The 17,283-nt window shown below is 48.3% G+C and overlaps 5 protein-coding genes across 5 annotated transcripts in view; 2 read left to right on the top strand and 3 right to left on the bottom strand.

Moving 5' to 3' along the window:
• LOC126568348 (vacuolar protein sorting-associated protein 16 homolog) overlaps window positions 1-17,283 on the bottom strand; it is a 335,612-nt gene that overhangs the window by 225,712 nt on the left and 92,617 nt on the right. The gene's annotated exons all lie outside the window — the stretch shown is intronic.
• Window positions 1-17,283, bottom strand: part of LOC126559745 (GATA zinc finger domain-containing protein 1-like) — a 357,373-nt gene that overhangs the window by 321,531 nt on the left and 18,559 nt on the right. The window lies entirely within an intron of this gene.
• On the top strand, window positions 168-1,181 carry LOC126562754 (uncharacterized). The gene is made up of 3 exons (XM_050219336.1): window positions 168-287; window positions 351-698; window positions 768-1,181. Exons 1-3 carry the CDS (start codon window positions 168-170, stop codon window positions 1,179-1,181), a joined length of 882 nt encoding a protein of 293 aa, XP_050075293.1.
• Window positions 9,943-13,436, top strand: LOC126559625 (uncharacterized). The gene is made up of 4 exons (XM_050215798.1): window positions 9,943-9,965; window positions 10,384-10,696; window positions 10,784-11,233; window positions 13,351-13,436. Exons 1-4 carry the CDS (start codon window positions 9,951-9,953, stop codon window positions 13,404-13,406), a joined length of 834 nt encoding a protein of 277 aa, XP_050071755.1. The 5' UTR covers window positions 9,943-9,950; the 3' UTR covers window positions 13,407-13,436.
• Window positions 14,668-16,379, bottom strand: LOC126562744 (uncharacterized). The gene is made up of 4 exons (XM_050219324.1): window positions 16,335-16,379; window positions 15,692-15,954; window positions 14,970-15,204; window positions 14,668-14,861 (listed from the first exon to the last, which is right to left on the bottom strand). Exons 1-4 carry the CDS (start codon window positions 16,377-16,379, stop codon window positions 14,727-14,729), a joined length of 678 nt encoding a protein of 225 aa, XP_050075281.1. The 3' UTR covers window positions 14,668-14,726.

Genomic DNA, 17,283 nt, shown 5'->3' with positions numbered 1-17,283 from the left:
GCCGCGAGAAAACCCAAGGACCACCGATTGGAGGCAAACAGTTGAAGTCAACGGTTTACGCGGTACCGTCAGTTCTTTACGATACGTAGCTCGTGAGTGTACGGTCGAGTTTCTGGGCCACCGAGAGTGGTTGTAAATACAGTTTAAATTGAAATCAATGTTACACCATGAGTCTCAACGACATCAGTCAAGCTGCACGGGGTGTTGCCACTATGCGGCTTAGCTACGAACAGCTTCGGGACACATTGAAACACTTCGAGTACTTCCGATATTGGACGGAAGATCAGGTATTTATGTGTTGCGTGCGTGAGTGGCGAGGTAGTAACGCGTATGTGGCTTTTCCGATTCAGATTCGTGAGTGTAGCATCCTGGCACGTGTTGTACAGTACGCACCTCATCAGACGATTCCGCTCGATCTGCAGCTCCCCTTTGCCTATCTCGTGCTAAGCGGACAGTGTATGATCATGCAGTGCCTAGAGCTGAGGACACAGCAGTCTTCGAGTCGTGCCGAGCTGCACCTTGCATCGCTGGAAGAGGGCATCGCATCTCCCCGCCCATCCTGTCCGGATACATTAGATGCCGAGTCACAGCTGCATCACATCCAGAATCTGCACGATACGTTTAGTGCTGGGAAGGTTGGCGAGCCGGAAGGCAACACAGTTGAATACGATCCGGATAAAGCAATCTGCTTTTTAAAGGTATCTAAAGCTCTCTCTCTCCAGAGTTGGGAGATGGAAATTCTAACTATCTACTCCCTTACCGGCAAGACCCCAACACAGGCAGGGCCAGTGGTACATCGCTTTCTGGATGTTGGTACGCTGCGGTGTGGTGCAGTATTTGGTTTGGGCGAACGTCACCATCACCGGACCATTGTAGCACGCACCAGAACGCAGTGTCTACTGATACCGAGATGTTGGTTGTTTTTGAAGCCGCAAAACATTGGCAACACTTGGCAGCGGCTTTGCATGTATCTGGATTGGACCGTGCCTGGGCGGGATGAGCTGTTTCGTGGCTTTCTGCGCGAGAAAGCTTGGTTCGACTACCGGCGTGGGTTAATTGGTGAGACGACAAAACGTCCCAGCGGTACGGTGTTGGCAGACGTACCCGTCATGTGTCGAATTCTACAGGCTACTGCACCGCGGAAGTTGAAGGATGAGAGGAATGGCTCGAAAAGGAGATAAAAATAAGGATGTTTGTATATTTAGTAGAAGAAATCTTGCCTATCCGCGTGCCATGGGTTGGAGAGTTTGGACACCATCTTGTCGTGAACTTGGGCAGGTGCATATCAGGACCCACTTGTACTAAAAACCTCTAGATAAGTCCGGAAATTTTGACCTACACGAAATCATCCCTCGAACATCAGAAGATTGATCCGGATCGTCGAGAACATGAGAGCTTGCGGAGTACTTGCCAAATGCGCTGTAAACCAAGAGTTACCGTTCTTGGTCCTCGGTCCACGAGGAAGTCTCCGCTGATACCATATCTCCGTTTGCGTAACCTATCCGATCGATTACGAGCAGTACCCGCCGAACCAGCCATCAACACCCATCGTCACCAAACATCCAACGTCGAAAGTTAATAAAGCTTAACTGCGGGGCGCGTGTGCTCGCCTGTGAAGATATGCAACCGGAGCAGGAATCCATTGTACATGCAAAAAAAAAAAATGGCTGCTGCTGCGCGAAAGTTTAACCCTCTCCACAGCTATCTCTCGCTCTCTCCCTTTCCCCCTGAAGTTTGTCTGGCCTGACAGGATGAGCCTGACACAGCCAGGCGGGTGTGCAACAATAAATTATGCATATGTGTGTCCACTTAAGCGCGGATGATTTCGCCCGCCCGGTTTTCGGGTTGACCTCTCGCATCTTCGCTGTGTGTGTGTGATTCTTTTAAATGTTTACTGTGTGGGAACTTTTACTCTTTCCCGTCTGTGGTTGTTTGTTTTTGTTGTTGTTGCTAGTCTTCTTTTTTCTTTTTTTTTACAGTGTCATAAACAGATGTAGCTTGGGGCGTAGTTTATTTTTAGAAAATCACTTGTGCAAACTTGCTGCTTTACTAAAAAGACAAAACAAAATATTCACATTAAAAAATGGGGCCACTTTAACGATGCGAAATGCGAAAATCGACGGTTACAAATGAAAAGATGGCGCAGTCGGGACGCGAATTACTTTTGACAAATTTCAATCTGAATGGCGGCCGCGATGTTGGTCGTACGTACTTCACAGTGTCGTTGAATTGTTTAAAAAGCGGCAATCGCGAAGGTGAAACCGAAACCGCGTCGGTAAAAGCCCATGACCTTTTCCCTCAAATCAGAGTCAAGAGTGTGTGAATAAGGGTACTTGCGGGCAGCAGCGCCGGTGTCATAACGAAGGATTAGTGCCCTGATACGGTAATATCTATCATCACCCGTGAAAAGGACTAGCCGTCACTGTCTTGTTGGCTAACTAACTTGGTATTCAACTGACACTGACACCTTTGTTTTCCAACCTGATCGCCTATCCTGACGCACAATCGTGTGCTGTCGTCTATATTTTAATGCTTTTGCGCAATTTGATCCACATGCATAGAAAGAAAGATGGCCAATACCCTTGCTCGTGGTGCATCCATTCGTCTTCACGGAACAGCCACTATCTCTGTCGTTGACTCGGTGCGTGTGTATGTGTGTGTGTGTGTGTGTGTCTGTTTTTTTTTTTTGTTAAAACGCCTCAGCTCCTGTGAGACCCAAAGCTTTTTATGGATAGTCGTTTGTGAGGCGACCAATTTCATTACCCAATCGTTTGGGTCGTCCACCAGCTAAAGCGCTCCAACCATCAAAACGGTTCCAAATCGTATCATCTCTCCGCAGCAAGCTCTCCACTGCGTTACTCAATATATCCCCAATACGATTGTCTGTGGATCGCTGCCAAAGAGCACCCTGCCATTGAGCATGCAAAAGGGAGAAAATGAAGATGGCGTCGAAGAAAACGAAGATGAAAGCAATAAACAACAGCAACAGCGGCAAAAACATAACGATTGTCCATTTACGCATGACATGCTCATGGTGGGAAGACACTGGTGAGGAAGAATATCTACGCATTGTGCAATGTTGTGACAGTACATTAAGCCAGGCACCACTTGATTCGAGTGCATTAATGTAGTTGTGGCGCGCACTTGAACGTCACACAAACTCTTGCCAAAATCGCATTACATCAAGAGCCCTCTCCGGTGCTGTTGCTGTCGGTAGAGATGATGCTATCAAGCACTCCGGTAGTGAGAGAGCTGGGGTTTGGATGGACCGTACTTGGGCGACTAGCACTTTTAAACGATCGCACGATTATGATCTTCACATTCTCCACAACCTGCGGCGCACACACACACATAAAAGTGTGTAGCATCTATAAATTAACACATGTCCGTGGAGGTGTCATAACTGGAGTACTAACCGATAAGCACGAATTTATGTGCCGTCTCTGGCTGCCGATTTTTAGACAGCTTTGGTTAATTAGTAATACGTAATTATTTGCTTCAACTTCGCACGACACGCGGAAGGAAGCGAAACCTTGCCTGCGTCGTGTTTAATCGATTAGACAGTGATTAAAAATGTCGGAGAAATCTTGAGAGCGAAATGGCGCACATAACACCGCGTGAAAGTGGTTGAGGTTAGCTTTGGTGGACGATTAGTTGGGAAAGAACAGTTTCTCGACTGGGCGCTTCTACCTCAAGGTCATCCTTGCAGCAACCTAAACAGTACACCAAACCGTCCTCACGCTGCAGTGTTCTCCATCCAATATGGCTGCACGAACGAAATATATCTGTCATTTGTTTCATCTTTCTTGCGCTCGCCGAGAAAGTTGTTGAATTTCACCGGAATTCGATAGCAGCTCATCTCAGAAACGGGGAAACACGGCTAAATATTGAGAAGGAGAAATAAAAACGCTATTAGCATATCACATAATATTTGCCAGCATCTATACGTGGGGAGGACCACACTATCGGCGCTCGTAAATATCACATTAGAAAATCAGCTCCCAACTTTTACTGTCGAGTGATCCACGCAGACGCACACACGCGGCGTACGTACACAAACAATAGGAATGAAGTGGGATACGGATCCGTACAAGCCTGCAGAAGCCCGCAGAAGCAGGCCCCAACTAGTAGCCAGTCTGTTACGTGGTGAGGCTTCGATTAGTATCTAGTTGTTTACTGGTTTGACGGATTTTTTGATTACCTCATCGTACCAGATACGAGAGCGTCACCAATTCTTGGAGGCAAATGTCAACCGGCAATGTAGGGACTGAACAATCTGCGCTGCAGGTGAGGAATGTCGTCCCAAAAAAAAAAAAAAAAAAATGCCTAGAACAGTATCACATCGCACTGACTGATACTGCTATCAGCGTACAATATGGCCGTGCCGTTTACGGTCGGACGGACGGAGAGAGAGAGATTTGTCCCGACACCCGACCGAGAAAGCCAATGTCGGCGGGATGCATATGATTTGGAAAGCCACCGGTCGGTGTCGTGTTTTGTCGATAAAAATCGAAGATGCCGCCCCGGGGATGAATATCGGATGGTATTTTCGGGAGGGATGGGCAGATCCCGCCGAACGTCCGGAGGTCGAGCGGAGGTGAAATCGAGCGCAAAAAGCGAAAGTGTCGTCACCAGTACTCTCTCGCCCCGCACCCACTGTGTTCAAGCCGGAAGGAGGGTTTTGCTGGTGCATATTATTCGGCAGACTGCTGATCATGGCTGAGTCTCACCGAGTCGGGATGTCTCATGTTGCTGCGGGTGTGCATGATGAAGATGATGGACTAAACACCGTACCTAAAGCAGCGCACCGCACGGTGTACCGAGGTCAGCTGCTCTTTAAAAGGCGCTGTGTGACCTTTCGGGAGACGAGTGCATGTCAGACATTCCATCATCGCCGTTCGCTTGCTCGGTCGCATCATCACCAAACGGTGAGATCTATCTCAGGCTATTACATGATGTTGAAATCGGGCGAGAATTAGGCGAGACGCGAGGGGGTGGATGGGGACAGGGCGTGCCACCAGCCACCACCTTAACCTATTAGATAACGTACGGATGGGGCGAGCTGCTTGACAACTTCCTTCTCGTACGCGCCGAACTCACGCCGAACCAAGCACAATTGTTCTGCGGAGACACTCTAGTTGCTTGGAATTGATCGGCTATTGAAGATTTGGAAGAGGCACAGAAACATATATCTATTGACATAATTATGATCGCGTTGCTTAGATAACGGTCGTTATATACTTGCCCCTTTAGGGACTCTTGCCAAAGTTGGCCTGGCCTGCCTGCTTCGATGAAGACTCGTTTCATCTGCCGCCCTTTTTGTGCTCCAGACAATTTCTCCAAAGCTCTGCACCAGGCCTCCAGGCCTTTATCCCCGGACGCAGTCAATACCAGTTTACCGGGTGGCTCGTATCTTCTCTTTCGCTTTCCTCTTTGCGGCCTTCCAGCATGAAGCCTTCGAACCCTTAACTCTTAACGCAGGCATCCCTCATCAGATTCCCCCGGCCCAATCCTCCCTGATGCCCTGATTATCAAAACACCTAAAAGGACCTAAAGCAAAGGGAGAGGTTGGGGGGGGGGGGGACGGCTCATGATGAGAGGGTGACTCGCGGCATTAGGTTCATTAGCGTACGCTATAAGATCTTCCACCAGGGACATTACTAATTCGAACGTGATACAATCTTATGCATCATCGCGCACCATGTGCCACGGGGTGTCACGTGCGTTGGGCCTCATATCCAGCATCAGCAAGCAACTAGAAGCGGGCTTATCTCAGGACGGATTGTTTGCAGATTTACCAAGGCCGGACACCGATGGCATCTTGACCTATCACCCGCAACTCACCCGGTTACGTTTAGTTACGAATCACGCGAAGGATCACCAAAGTTCAGCCACGCACAGCCGCGCACCGGCACCGGCCGAAAGGCACGATTTCATCAAATTTATTTGTACAAGGCCTGGTCAAACTTCGCACCATATGGCACGGTGGAGGAGGCACTGCCAATACTTACTTTGGCCAATACTTGCCCGCTAATTTAATGTTAAAGATCCGCAATAATTCGCCCGCTGGTTAGCTGACTTACGCAAGGGAAAAGCGGCAGGAGAAAACAAAAGGAAAAATGCGTAAATAAAATCAAATGCTCACACTAGACAATGGGCAAATAGAGGCAAATGAAAGTGAATAAAACGCTACCAATATAGAAAGAAGAAGGGCAAAACTAAGAAAAAAAAACCCCAACATAAGTTCCACAAATGAATAAGCAAATCTCATCGAGTTCGGCCTTTTTTTTTGTCTTCACCAGCGCTTTGCTCAATCGCGTGACATTTAAATAAAATACGAGATAACGAAACAAAAGCATCAAACCAACAGAAAGACACACACACGGTAAACGGCAAAAAAGAAATCTCTTGCCGGACAAGTAAACAGAAGTAGGCAGAAGAAAAAAAAAACCACGGCAACAAACCGATTGTTTTCGATGAGTCGTTGTAAGCCGGGACTATGCGCGTTTTCGTCGAGGATATGTAGAAAAAAAAAGGTTCCTTTGAGTGTGTGTGAGATTTTGCAGAAGAAAGCAATACAAAATCACTAGTATTTAGAAATCCTGAAACCTCACTCCTAACCTAGGATTTGTTTTTCGTCAGTTTGTGCAAACAAGATGGCGTCAAGATTTCATCATGCCCCCTAAATAATCCAACGTTTTGTTTTTGTTGCATTTCCGCGTGCAAGTCCTCTTGATTGGAGATATGTTTTTGGAATGGTTGGGTCCTCGCGAATATTACGCGAGTTCATAAATGCATCTACGCGCAAGCAGACAAACCGGATAGATAAAGGTTCGATCAAAAGGGAAGTAAATCGGAATCAATTCTAAATCATCGAACTTGATATCGAACATTCCTAATACACATCCGGAATCGCTCGAAATATTACTTTGCGGTATGTGAGCGGGACAGAGAGAATCAGAGGTGGAGAGAGAAAATGAAAGTGTTATGAACCGTGTCAGGACGATTATCCGGAACGGATCCAGACATTGCTAAGCGATCGACATTGGAGGTTGGAGATTTAGTGTTCCCCAGCAGTCCCCCAACCCGTACGGAACCGGATGATGTCCGGACTGCTCTGCGCTGAGTCCATTATTCAACCGAAGTTTTTGTGTGTTCGTTGGAGATATGTCGATATTGGTGACATTCGAGAAGAGTCCGCCATTGAGCTACCCAAGAAAAATATATATAAAAATCCTCAATGAACGAGAGGAGAGCAGGCGGGAGTGATGGCTGATGGCGAGAGGGACCCAGAGGGAGACGCGACGGGCAGAAGAAAGCGCAAAGCAATCACAAAAAAAAAACCGAAATATCAATAACAACCCCCAAGCCAGCGCACCTGAAACCCAAAACCGCCCAACATCCATCGAGAGAGGATGGGGCTATAAGCGGAGCGGAGCTATGGAGCGAGTTAAATATTCAACCCGAAAACAGATGTTGCAGGGGGGTTGACGCTAGTCAGCTGATTATACCCCCCCCCCCCCCAAACAAAACAAAAACGCGTTGAAATATTCCAAACCGGTGCCTGTCTGGAGCGCACGCAATCAAACACGCAAACGCCGACGAACCCTGCAATCGGAAATGTAAATTTATCAAACAATTAAAACAAACTGTGGGGCACTGCGGTTGGGGAGAGTAGTGGTGCTGGTAAGGCGTTTGATTTCCCATACCGTACCCTTTTACACGCACGCCACTTTCGTTCCGGGAAGCGCCACGGGATCGACGATCTGGAAGCAGTCCTACCATACGGGTGGAATGCGCTCGAATGTCGTACCGAAGAAAAAAAAAAACGCGATGAAACGGTAATATTCCTATGTAAGAAGGCGTCGGTTCGTGGGCAAAAATGTCACCACCGCCACCCTTTGACGGACACTACCGGTGGACTGTGTCTAATTTTATTTTATTATTATTATTGGTGAAAGATTCGACAAAACCTGTGGCAAAGATGGGAAAGATGGTGGACGTGTGCCGCAAAAAGCGAAAGTGAGTCTGAAGGGGCTTCCAAAAAGGATGCCGCGACATTATTGGCCATAATCGTGGATAATCACCGTGCATTGGATGATGCTAATGTATGCAATGTGCGCAATTGATGGAATTGGACACGTTTAGAGGAAGAAAGGATGACGACTTCATTGGACGTTGTACTGGCTGGGAGTTATGGACATTCTTTCACTTCGAAAGGAATCTCCTGGATTAGTTACGTACGTTGGGAGTACATCTGAGACCAGATTACCTATGCCTGAGTCTCTTCCCGCAAGATGATTGCTCATCCTCTCCAATTTCTTGTTGGTGGATGGTGGAGATAAGAGATGCATTTCTTCTTAAGCCAGTATTCAAATTGGATTGACTATCTAACTACGCGGTATCAGCAAGTCTAGCTGGTCGGCCTGTACTATAGAAGGTCTTTAAACGAGGAATGAGCTTTCGGTGAGTATCTGTCCAGAATTCCATGTAATCTTGACAGATATCTCTCCTCCAATATCCAGGTGATTGTCGAAATAGCAAAGTAAGCTAGTATCGTCTCTCAGATGATGTGTTGCGTGCAACAATTCGTGCAGAGCGTCCTCACTTTCTTTCTTCCGCAATTTCGCCCCCGCCCGAAGCTGATGGAGCTGCTTCATGTAACACAGCCTAAAGACCCCAGCTGACGCTCATGATCTAATTTGTGCGTTGCTTGCACTGCCGCTAAACAATCGCCCGTCCCGGGTGTATCTATTCTTGACGATCCACTTAGTGCCGGTGTGTCCAATTTCCAAACGTCAAGCACGCGCGCTCGCACCCACCTCGCCATCTCCCCCGAACGAAGAGCCCAAGCGGACCGGTGAAGCAGAGATGAGCGTCTAGAGATGCATCCCCCCAATGCCCATCCGCTATCGCTTGTCGCTTGTGTCGGATGGGGCGTGCGTTTGAGTGTGTGCTGCTCGTACAAGCCGATGAAGCAACGTTTCGAAGCCTACGGAAAACCGGTGTGTGAATGATGATATTATGGTTTTATTGTGTCTCGCATTATCTCCCACATTCCCGCACCTGGACACACCGGCAGCCGATACACCAACTCTCACTCTCTTTCACTCTCACCTTCAGGGGCATCACACCTGTCCACCCACTACCGCTGCCGCGTCCGGTAGGTTCTTTCCCTTCTTTGCCGAAACAAAACCGTGCCGCAGATATATCCAGCCTAGAGCTGGTGCGTCCTACACACGCGCCTTCACCCGCACCCTGCATACGACCCGCCCTGTCCGGACCACCGCCCAACACTTTCTCCCTCGTGGTGGTGTGGTGGGCTCTCATCATCATTCCACCATGGCAGATGAGGGGCATACATTTTTTTTTTTCGGTTACCAGGGATTGCGTCGGCAATCCCGGGGAACCGCAGACCCACCCCACCCCAAAGACGCGCCACTGACTCACTCACTCGCACGCTCACTGCTCGCGTATAACCGGCGCACTCTTGCACAGGACCAGGGGCAGCACATCCAGCCGTGGGGTTGGGTCCATCTCCAAATCCCTGCGCGTCGTTGTGCTGTTGCCGATACCTTTTGTGTTCGGCGCACGAAGAAAACAACAACGACGGCCACCAAAAACCAGCAAAACACCAGCCCGGGTCCGCCAGGACGAAGAAACTCACGCTTGCACCGTTTGGGTGCTGCGATGGTGGCCTGGTGGGGGAAGATGACTATATTTAAGCGGACCGTACACAATATCCGATCATCACAGACAGCTCGAGCAGTACGCAGCTCACATCGGCAGCTCCGTTCATCCGTCAAACATCCCGTGTTCGTAGAGCGTTCCGGAATCGCCGGCGTCCGTCTATTGGCGTGCCCTTCCTAGTGTGTTTGTTCACCTGTGTGTTGTTCTGTAGTTACGTGTGTTACCGCTTCCCAAAACAAGCAACAAAAAAACCGTCAACCATGAAAGTTTTAGTGGTAAGTGGTGATGATTGTGATTCTGTGCGTTTCAATTGTGCCTCCCGGTGTGCGGTGTGCGCCCACTCCCTTGGGAATGAATCTGGAGAACTCCGGTTCGGCGAACAATAGTGCAATAGTGCGGCCGTACACCCAACACTGGGACATTCCATTGGGTGTTCAACTGTTGCCGTCAGACTCGCCTGGGACGTATTGGTCCAATGTCAACTTCTTCAATCAATCTCGTACCACACATTCCGCACTATTTCTGTGCTGGACCAGGCGCCAGCTGCACCAGATGGGAAGGCAGAGCGTTAGCCGCAATTACACAATCGTAATGTTCTTGTTTCTCTCTGTTCTCTTTCCATACCTTCGTTACTTCATCAATACACCCAACTCCAACAACAACAACAAAATGCCTGGCTCGCTATCTGTCAAGGTGCTTGCCTGTGTCGCCATTGTTATGGCACGTCCGGAGCCGCCTGTAGGCGGTTATCACCAGCACCATCAACATCACGGTGGTCACGGTGGTCACGGTGGCTACAACTATGCCCAGCCTGCCCAACCTGTACCGTACCAGCCCGCACCGGCTGTCTTTGGCCAGTCGTCACAGTTCTCGGGTTCGGCTGCCACGGCTTCGTCCGGCGCGAGCTTCTTCGATACGCTGTCGGCCGGCGGTGCTAGCGGTTCGTTCTCCGGTGCCAGTGCGAACGCCTTCAGCAATAGCCAGGTCCAGACGGCTTCGTTTGCCGGTAGGTTTTTTATTTGAGAACACGTTACAACGTCGCCCACTAACCTCCAAAACCAACTAACGCCCGTCACGCAACGCAATTCTTCAGCTCCCCAGCAGCAGATCGTGCAGAAGCACATCTACGTGCACGTGCCACCGCCAGAGCCGGAACAGTCGTTCCAGCAGCAGATCGTCGGGCCCGGACTCCGCCAGAAGCACTACAAGATCATCTTCATCAAGACACCGCACGTCCAGCCTTCCGCCGCCCAGCTCGCCCTGCAGCAGTCCCAGACGGAGGAGAAGACGATCGTGTACGTGCTGGTGAAGAAGCCGGAAGCGCTCGGCGATATCAGCCTGCCCGCACCGCCAGTAACCAAGCCCAGCAAGCCGGAGGTGTACTTCATCAAGTACAAGACCAACACGGAGGAGGTGCAGGCCCCGATCGGGCTCGGCGTTAGCTCGTCTGGCGCTGCTCAGGCTGATGCCGGTCTTGGTCTGCTCTCGTCCAGCGGTGTCGCGTCGTCGTCTGCCTCGGCCGGTGCCGTGTCCGCCGTTTCGAGTAAGTACACAAAGTCAACGAACTCCGCTCCCTTCTGGGAATGGTTTCGATTTCGTTTAGCAGTTTTCTGAGGTTCATGGGAACGGTGAAAGTGGTTCTAAGTTCGACTCCATTTTTGTACCGTTGCCTTTCTGAGCAAACGAACAGACACGTAGGACTTTTTTATTATTCTTGGCATCCATTTTTTCACCTATGCTTGGCTGGGCCAGGCGTTTCACGACTTGGAAAGATGTTTACATCTTTTCAAATCCTTCAGGCGGCACCCCGGAAAGCCCAATTTTATTGCCCCATAACGGGGATGGGACTATAAAACGTACAACCAGGGAAGTAGCTTCAGCATCACACATGTTTCGAACAGAACCCGTTATCGAAGTTGTTGGTCAGTTTTCGGGGGAGAGTTCTGATGCTGGGTTCTCCAATGCGAAAAAAAAACAAACTGGAAACTTGACTGTTGGGAGCTTGTGTCTCATCTGGAATTGAGGGAGAAATTCCTACCCAAAATCTTGGAAAGCCATTAACCCCTAACCCCTAAACGAAACTTGTTCTCAATCCTACTACCACAGCATCCCTTCTTCCATGCTTCCTTCTTCCCAACCAGCGGTGGTTGAATCCGATTTCTTCCCCATTTGTATCATACACACACACACACACCCATAAGCGTGAATGAGGGAGATGCCCAAAGACCGAAAAAAAAAACACACACACAAAACTGGTCAAAGGATAATGAGCGATCAGGGGTGGAATTGGAGGGTTTGAAGGAACCAAGAGAAAGAGGAGGAAGAAGAAGAAAAAAAGCAAAACTTTCACTTAACGATCGATAGGCGCTTCGAGACGGATACGGTTAATAATGGCGACCGCACCGGGGGGTAAATGACAGTACTGCATCAACCGAACCGTTTCGGTTGTCAAAATGTGACTTTAGCAAGTATTTCACTCCCGCCTGATTTACTCTCCGCAATTTTTTTTTTTTTTTGCTTTTGGCTACGGTGACACACTGTCTACACTGAGTGTCTTTACACAGCCGCACACACTTCACGCGTCATGCAGTATCGCGGTGATGTTTGCATATCGGCGTGCGTTTCTCGGTGCCACAGCTTCTCCGCTGTTTAGGGCGCGATTTCTTTTCCGTCAGTCGCCAATGGTTTCACACACCCGCACAAATCTTTCCAAAAAACAAACATAAATGGTCGATAACGGGAGGGGGGGAAGGCGAGAGGGGGGTTGAGGGTGGGTATTAGCCTGTTTCTTTGATTTTTAGTTATTGTTGTCGCTTCTCGCGCGACAAGTTTCTACACAGCCGCAGCAGAAAGGCCGTCGGTTTGCACTTTCATTCAGCATCACAGGTGGATTAGTTAGGACCGGGCAGGCGACACACGATTGTTTGTGTTGTTCTGCTTTCCCTTTCTTGCCGGTGTGCGCTCACTGCATCCGTCGATGTGTTTGTTCTTTTACGTTTTCGTTTCCTTTCCCCCCGGCCGGCGATAGCTTCACCACGATATCTATTGACCAGTTGACTGTCTGCTTATTTAGCTATTCATTTCGCTCATTAATTTTCGAGCGTCGGGAATTTCGATTTTTGTGTGTGTTTTTTTTTTTCGTTTCTTTTAGGTGAATGAATTATTTATGAGGAGGATTTACTTTTCATATATTTTTTTTCCAACATTCCACCCTACCGGAGGAGGAACAGTTTGTTGGAATGTTTACACTTCCGGCTTTCACATGCCGGATTTGTGTTTTGGTTTCCTTTTGCTAGCTGCTCGTCAAAAAGTGCATCATTTGAAACAAAAAACTCTCCAGCAGGCTTCTAATTGACACTTTTTTCAACCATCAGTAACATTACTGGATGCGGATTATGATCTCACATGCAACGGGAAAAGTAAAGCTAAAAAACATCAATATTCGAACCCGTGTTAATTCCAACAGCTGCCCTGGAAAATGTCACAATAAACACGCAAATGGCACAATGCAATTTGGTCGCTTTGGCACCTTTTCCTGTTTTTAATCTACTTTCTTATTAATTATTTGTGCAGCAAAATTATTTGTGCAAAACATTTCGATGACTAATGTTTCTCTCTCTCTCTCTCTCTCTTTTTTTTCTCGCTTTATTTTTATTGCAGACGTTCCCGCTCAGACGTACGGTACACCCGGACACCATCACGGTGGCTACCACTAAGCAGCGTAGAAGGCTCATCACACCCGTGGAGCGACAAAGGACGCGTTTCTGATTGATGAAAAAAAAAGGCTGGCGCTCCTCCGAAATGGAAGCGGAGAAGCGAATGCGTCACGAACCATTGCCGCCATTAATTACATCATTGATGCAATACGCCTCTCCTTTACTGTCGTTTACTGTTTCAGCATTTTTGTGTCAGAAAGCACTCCACGAAGTTAGTTAGTACAATTTTTTTTTAACAAAAAACAAAACACACAATTAAGAAAAGTGCAAAACAAAAGCAGGGTTGTTTTTTAAAAAAATGCACAAACAAAAAAAAGAAGGGAAACCAACTAGAAGTTAGAAGAGAAGCAAGTGAGTGAGAGAGAGAGAGCGATCGAGGAGAAAAAAAATATGAATCGGTGACAAATTTTTAGCATGTAAGAAAGTCAACAACACACGCACAGCACGCATACACCGGTACGTAGGGTGGGGTGCGTTGGTTTGCCACCACGCAAAACGTAGCTAATTAATACTCGGTTAAATTATTTATCACTCTTTTTTTTTTTTGTTTTGCTACGCTTCCAATCTGTTTTCTATTTTCTTTTTTCGCGCCATCTTCCTTTTTTTAAAGCTTTTCTGTTTTTTTTTTTTTGCTGTTTCGTACGTGTAGAGGTGCTTTTGTAGGGAAAATTTGAGGGAAGTGTATCCAATAGTCGACCCAGTTGGCTCAGTTTTGAAACCAACGGCGGCCACCCAGTTAACAGAACACAAAAAAAAAAAACACAACAATGGCACGCCATTTTTGTTTTCCTTTTTATTTGTTTTCTTCATATTTTCTGTTTTCCATTTTTGTATATTTTTTTTGTTGTTGTATTGTTCGGATACGTCAAGTTACAACCGCAGAAGCGCACATCTCACACAACACGGAAGATATAAAAAGAGGAAGAGGGATAGAGAGAGAGAGAAGGAGTTTGTGGGAGAGGAGAGAGAAAGAGAAGGAGATATAAATATTTTCAAAACAAAAAACCACAACCCATTTCTGATTCTTTTTGTTTTTAGTAGACAAGTCTACTAAACAACTTGTCCATTGTGAGCCGAAAAGCATGTTCTTGAGGAGTTCTGGTCTGATGTGTCCCGGGGTAACTTCGGTGTTCAGTGCTTCGAGAGTGTCCAAGCAGCTCGAAGATACCTGCGGTAGCGATGTTTGCCCAGGATCTCTTGGATGCTATCGCGCGATGACTTCTGATGTTGCTGCTTCAGGCGTGTCCCGTATCGATGTCTGACGTCCGCAAACCGTAAAGCTGAAGATACTTGCAGTAGAGATACTCGCTCAGGATGTACCTATAGCGGTACACCGTAACTGTTGCTGGGGCTTTGGCTCGGTACTGGCGGTGCACCGTACTCGGTGGGTGGCGTTGGTCCGCCACTCTCCGGATATGGTCCACCGCCATTACTCCCATGCTCAGCCGATGAACGCTGCGAGCGTGGTAAAGAGGAAGGAAACAAACGGGATGGGTGAAGAAACTGGAACCGAGCCAACCGTGGTGCGGTTGGCCTTCCCCCGCCTTGTGGTTTTTTTTTTACCTGTGTTTTGTAGCGTATGAAGTAGACTTCCGGTTTGGAGGGTGGCGTTGGCGCAACCGTCGGTATGACGATCTCTTCCGGCTCGTCCTGCTTCTTCACCAGCACGTACACGAGCGTTTTCTCCTCGTTCTGCTGTATCGGGGGCAGCACCGGTGGTGCCGGCGTCGGCGGTGACGGTGCCTTTATAAACACGATTTTGTAGTGCTTTTGGGGCGGCGGTACGACGACCGGTTTCCTGCAAACAAAGGAACGAACACGGCAAAGCAATCTTTAATACGGGCACGCATCTTGCCAAACCCCCCAACAACAGTGAGCGAGTGAAAACGGAAACGCTTGCGGCGAAGAACGCAATCAAGTCGTCGCAGTTTGCTTTAAGCTTTATTTCCTTCCCCAAAAAAAAAAAAATGGATGACACACCGATGAGTCCAATCTGTTCGTGTGGAGTCCCTGTTGCGTAACCAACGCTTTCGGAATCATCCAAGTGGCACTTGAAAATGAAAGTGAAATCAGCCGTTTGGGAACATCTCCTAGGTGCGCCGCCCTCGCACATCCTCCCTACCCCAGAAAACAAAAACACGCGCGGGAAGGACCTACTTAACGGCAACGGGAGACGCCATTTTTGTACTTGAAGCAAATTCTTCAACGTTGGTAACGATATTACATCAACTGGCTGTTCGCGAACAGTCGCGGGGCGTTGGAACAGATTCCCGAAAACAACCTACCTGGTCGTGACGTACTCCGGCTCGGGTGGTGGGACATGCACGTACACGTGCTTGTGTATGATGGGGGCCTGCGTCGGTGGTCCGTATTCGGACGTGGCCGAACCGTAGCTGTTGATGGTGATGGAGGGTGAAGGTGGCGGTGGACCGTAGCTGTAACCGAGTGAACCACCGGGACTGGTGCTGAGCCCATTGCCGGTGTCGAGTGAACCAGACGAGGGACCAAGTATGGGTGGTTCTGGGCGGGCCGCTAGATGACCCAAATGCTGCACGAGAAGCGGACGAAAAAGGTAAGTGTGGGGTAAGCTGAAGCTGTGGTAAAGGTTGGCTGGAAGAATCACTCTTATGCTTGAAGAAGCGTGCACCATAAGCAATTTCTAATTGCTGTTAGCAAAACCAAAAACTCTCGGGTCTCTAATACAGGTTCTGTCACAGTCAACAATTTAACATCTCTTCGCTTTGAAGGGCTCACAAATTATCCAGAATTAGTTTTGAGAACGAATTCCACAGCCCAGATCGTATGTGGTACATACTCGAGCGATTCTAGTGACGGCTTTTGGCCGTCAGCTTACACATCCACATTGATTGAGGGTATCGGGCCGGACGGTTTATGTTGATGATGACGGTGTTGATAGATTCTGCTCACCATTAATAGAAGACCTGTAACGATCACATCACGAGCGGGTGCCATTATGACAGGCCTCAAACTTCTCACGGCCTCAAACGCAAGTTCTTGCAGCTGTCCAGAGCTAACAGTCTCTATCGGCTAATCACACACTGCTTCACTTCACTTGACACTAGAACGTTGCTGTTACTGTTTTCGCACAATGTTTTTTTCCTAACATCCCACTATCGCTATGCCGATGCGCACTGGCAGAATGGCGACCAGTCACTAAGCAAGCGTGAACCGTATAGGATTCGTTTTATATCTAAAAACAATGGTTAAAAATTTTGCAATCAATCGACACTGTGGCAGTCATGCAGTCTGCAATGCTTTCTGGTGCGCGCCCTGCATAACCCCACTCCCGCCCACCCACACTCACACACTCTCTCTTTCTCTCGCTCTCGTTGTTATGTTTGATGCACGGGATAATGCACTGCAACTGCACTTTTTGTGTTTCTTCTCGGCAGCCCACCATGACCAACCGTATCGCTCCCTTCCGCGCACGTGAAGATGGTTTAAAAGCTACCAATTTGCAAAACCCTTTCACGGTGTCCCTCGGTGTGGTGCGGGGTGCAATGTGCAATAATCTGGGCTTGTCGGCAAAGCAGAGGACGACCAAAAGCCACGACAACGGTCGACAATGGAGAAGACAGAAAGAAAAACAAACGGTGCGCATGCGCATTATGCTTGGGAGAGGGCGGGAGAGAGAGGGGGGGGGGGGAATTGTTGTTTGGGAAATAAAAATAAAAAGCATTGCCGCAAGCACTTCGCGTCGCTAAGAATGTGTGCTAAGTAAGTAATGCAAGGGCTCGCACGTCATGCGATATTCTTCCTGTCCAACACATTCCTCTATTTACTATTTTGTGCCTAATTTTCAGTATATTCAGGCATCAACATAAGGAAAAGATACATTCGAATTCGGACCCCTTCA

Source organism: Anopheles maculipalpis, chromosome X (assembly GCF_943734695.1).
Source record: "Anopheles maculipalpis chromosome X, idAnoMacuDA_375_x, whole genome shotgun sequence".
Lineage (NCBI taxonomy): Eukaryota > Metazoa > Arthropoda > Insecta > Diptera > Culicidae > Anopheles > Anopheles maculipalpis.
This window is presented reverse-complemented; position numbering and strand designations above follow the sequence as displayed.

Bases quoted from the DNA above. Each gene is read 5' to 3' on its own strand.
- LOC126562744 (XM_050219324.1), bottom strand. From the start codon at position 16,379: ATGGCACCCGCTCGTGATGTGATCGTTACAGGTCTTCTATTAATG. The intron at 15,955-16,334 runs GTGAGCAGAATC...CTTCTCGTGCAG, and splicing joins TTACAGGTCTTCTATTAATG to CATTTGGGTCATCTAGCGGC. The intron at 14,862-14,969 runs GTAAAAAAAAAA...CCACGCTCGCAG, and splicing joins TCATACGCTACAAAACACAG to CGTTCATCGGCTGAGCATGG.
- LOC126562754 (XM_050219336.1), top strand. From the start codon at position 168: ATGAGTCTCAACGACATCAGTCAAGCTGCACGGGGTGTTGCCACTATG. The intron at 288-350 runs GTATTTATGTGT...TTTCCGATTCAG, and splicing joins GATATTGGACGGAAGATCAG to ATTCGTGAGTGTAGCATCCT. The intron at 699-767 runs GTATCTAAAGCT...CTTACCGGCAAG, and splicing joins AAGCAATCTGCTTTTTAAAG to ACCCCAACACAGGCAGGGCC.
- LOC126559625 (XM_050215798.1), top strand. The intron at 10,697-10,783 runs GTAGGTTTTTTA...GCAATTCTTCAG, and splicing joins CCAGACGGCTTCGTTTGCCG to CTCCCCAGCAGCAGATCGTG. The intron at 11,234-13,350 runs GTAAGTACACAA...TTTTTATTGCAG, and splicing joins TGCCGTGTCCGCCGTTTCGA to ACGTTCCCGCTCAGACGTAC.